Source organism: Sceloporus undulatus, chromosome 4 (assembly GCF_019175285.1).
Source record: "Sceloporus undulatus isolate JIND9_A2432 ecotype Alabama chromosome 4, SceUnd_v1.1, whole genome shotgun sequence".
NCBI classification, from domain to species: domain Eukaryota; kingdom Metazoa; phylum Chordata; class Lepidosauria; order Squamata; family Phrynosomatidae; genus Sceloporus; species Sceloporus undulatus.
The window spans coordinates 130,693,817-130,697,280 of NC_056525.1; the positions used below are offsets into that span (position 1 = coordinate 130,693,817).

General features: G+C 43.4%; 1 protein-coding gene across 1 annotated transcript in view; it reads left to right on the top strand.

Moving 5' to 3' along the window:
- The first annotated feature begins 1,288 nt into the window (after nt 1-1,288).
- Nucleotides 1,289-3,464, top strand: part of LOC121929049 (leucine-rich repeat-containing protein 52-like) — a 44,894-nt gene continuing 42,718 nt past the window's right edge. Inside the window, exon 1 of the mRNA XM_042464369.1 lies at nt 1,289-1,988. Coding sequence (XP_042320303.1) covers nt 1,289-1,988 — 700 coding nt within the window. The remainder of the gene's footprint in view (nt 1,989-3,464) is intronic.

The window sequence follows — 3,464 nt, forward strand, 5'->3', positions numbered from 1 at the left end:
ATAAACCGGGACAAATGTAGGACAAAATTTTCAAATGGAGGGCACTTTTTAAATAAAAAATGGAGGACATGCGAAAAATTTTGCTGATTTTTTAAAAAATGTTAAGATAAATGCATGTTTCTGAGGCTTCTATAGACAATTGCCCCACCATGCCCCTCGTGTGAGATGCCAAAGGCCCCGGTGGCAATCAGCGGCAGGACCGGGTTGGGGCCGGTCCTAAGGCCTTGCCGGGCCGCATTCGGCCCGCGGGCCGCAGGTTGCCTACCCCTGCTGTAGATCATGAAAAACTATGGACCACTCTTAAAGAAATGCATGTGTCACAACCATAAAATATGGTTTATCCAAGTTATGCCCAATATCAGGTCGTAAAATCACTGTATTCATCCGACAATCATACTAGTATTCTGCCAGGTCAGTTCTGAGAGACACAGTAAACAGGTTCTTAATGCTTGTGATCTTCGTTCCTCAGCTGTGTTAATGAAGCTACTGGTTACCTAGTTCCACGTACAATTGTTGTGTTATCATTGATGGCACAACAGACTTGATTCTTCCTGCCAGTGGCAGTTGGTGGCTGCTATGTCAGCCAAATGATAAATTTACTCTAGGTTTTGGCCTAAACTTTAAATGCACTATGCAGATTACTGGACCATATCCCCTCCTACATAGATTCACCAATTTGGAGAGCTTCTTTAATGTTCAGACTAAAACTCAGGAGATATTCACAGCCCACAGACATAGAAGCCATCAGGTGCTGCTGCTTCTTAAAGTATAAGCCCCCATTTCGCAATGTCACTTTTCTCTGATTCCAAGCCAATACAAGTGCAGGATTTCTGTTGCTTAAACAAAACATATTCTAATGGTCCTATATAAACAGATAAATCTCTCCATACAGAAAGCTGGCTACATGGGAAAGAATGCTAACCTGGCCTGCTGCTTGATACTCTTTTTCTTTCCTTTTTTAAATATGTAGGAAACAATGAAGCATGAGCTGATCTCCCTTACACAAAAGCTGCCTGCCTGGTTCGTTCAAGTAGCACACAGGCAGGCACAATGACACAGCCCATGTACAAAACAAGCACTTCCTTAAGTGTAAATGAACTGTGAACCTACCTGGGGATGAGAGAAAGGTATCACCTGGCAGAAATGTGCCCTGCATGAAGCGTCTATTTTGCAGTTTCCAGAAAATGAGCTCTCCGCCCCAGGTATTTAAACTGGCACCTTGCCAAAGATCCTGATGATCACAGAGCTTCCATGAAACAGACACCTTTAGGTTGACTATAGAGAAGAAATGGCTTCTCCCCTAGAACTGCATGGAGACCTTCAAGGTACCAAGAGAAAGGTGTGCTGCTTGCTGTGCCACATCTTGTCCCCTTCCAACAGCTTCAGGTCTGTGTGGATGCTGCTTCTCATTGGAATTAGCTGCACAGCAGAAAATGTGAGCTGCCCAAAGGAATGTAGTTGCCAGTATCTGGTTGTGAACTGCACAGGGAAGCAGCTGGAAGAGTTCCCTGCCATCACCCCACTGGACACCAGACAACTAATCTTGGCTCAAAACAAGCTGAGATATTTGCCATCGGTGGAATTAAACTTTCTCAGTGACTTGATCTACCTAGATTGTAGTGGCAACTTTTTAGGTGAGGATCTGGATTTCACTTTTGTCAGCATTATTAAGTTGGTCTACCTGGACCTCAGCTTCAACAACCTTACACAAGTAACATTTGGGACCTTTTCACAGCTCAGTAGCCTGGTTGTATTAAAGCTTTCAGACAATCCCAGTCTGGTTGAGATTGAGAAGGACTCTTTTGCCAATAATACCTGGCTCAGGCACCTTGATGTGAGCCGCTGTAGCTTGATGTTCATTGATACAAGCACTGTCAGGGACTTGCCCAACCTAAGAAGCTTGGGCTTGAGTGGGAATCCCTGGTTCTGTAACTGCTCCTTCCTGGAATTGTGCAGCTGGATGAAAGAGAGTGGGGTAACTATCCCAGGTGAGTTTTAAATGTTTAGAAACTAGGTATGTTTTCTAATTTCTAGGCTTCATGTTTGTCGTAGCTGTGACATGATGTTAACATTAGCTGTTTATTACTTGGCTGGTGGAATGAAGTGTACAGTCTGTGAATTCAATGCAACTACTTGCTTCCCTAAAGTCAAGCCTTTTTTTAAAAAAAATCCCCAACCTTTCAATACGTAGAGCAAAGGCACGTAGACTAATCACTAGGAGCAAAGCAGGGAGGCGCACCATTTCTTTACTATCCTGTGTTAATATTGCACCACATCCTGCATTAATATTGCAGATGTAAAGTACTGTTCTACTCCAGTTATGGAAAGAATAATAAATGCTCTTTGAAATTGTTGGGCAAAGACATGCAGAAGTGCATCTTAGGGAGCTAGGTATGTTTAGCCTGGAGAAGAGATGGTTAAGATAGCCATGTTTAATTACTTGAAGGGATGTCATATTGAAGATGGAAGGAGCTTGTTTACTGCTGCTCCAGAGAGTAGGACATGGAGCAATGGATTCAAACTATAGGAAAAGTAATTCACCTCAACATTAGGAAGAACTTCCTGGCAGTAAGAGCTGTTCCAGAGTGGAATACAGTGCCTCCCAGAGTGGTGAAATCTCCTTCTTTGGAAGTTTTTAAACAGAGGCTAGATGGCCATCTGTTGGGGGTGTTTTGATTCTGAGTTCCTGCATGGCAGGGGGTTGGAATGGATGGCTCTTTTGGTCTCTTCAAAGTCTATGATTCTATTATTCTAACTTGTTCTCTAGCAAGGAAGATACATTTTCTATTGTAGTCATTATATCAATTATGGAATTTTTAAAAAATCTGCTTGATGTCGTAATGAAAAACAGGCATTAATGAATGTAGGTGCCATAAATATCTTCTCAGCTCATTTCTTTTTCTTCACTTAAGGCTACATATCTACCAGTGCCAACTTCTGATTCAGAAGGCTGACAATGAGCCTTATCACACATGAAACAGGAGCCTCAGTTCGAAGCACTACTGTAGCGAGGGTGAAGCAGGGTCACTTCGAATCCAAGGCAATTCACGTGATGAACTATCACACGTGAAGAACTTAATTGTGGTGATGCCTGAATCAAAGCAGCGTGAGAGCACTTTGAATTATCACACCAGTACATACCATACGGATTCAACTATTCGAATTGGCACCCTTGTGCGTGCTTAGTGGGGGTCTGAATGCATCAAGACTTTTAAGCTTCCGGGTTGAGAAGGGGGCCACTTCCTAGTCCCACTTTCACGTGAATGCAACCCTCACGTGAATTGTTCCTGTCATCTCTCCCCCACAGCCTCTGATGACTGACTCCTTTGCTCCCATCTCTCGCTCCAGCGACATGTTTAATTCCCCCAACCCTGTCATTTACGTCTAAAGCTACCCTCTGTTTCATTCCCCCAACCATGTCATCTACATCTAAAGCTACCCTGTTTAATTCCCCCAACCCTGTC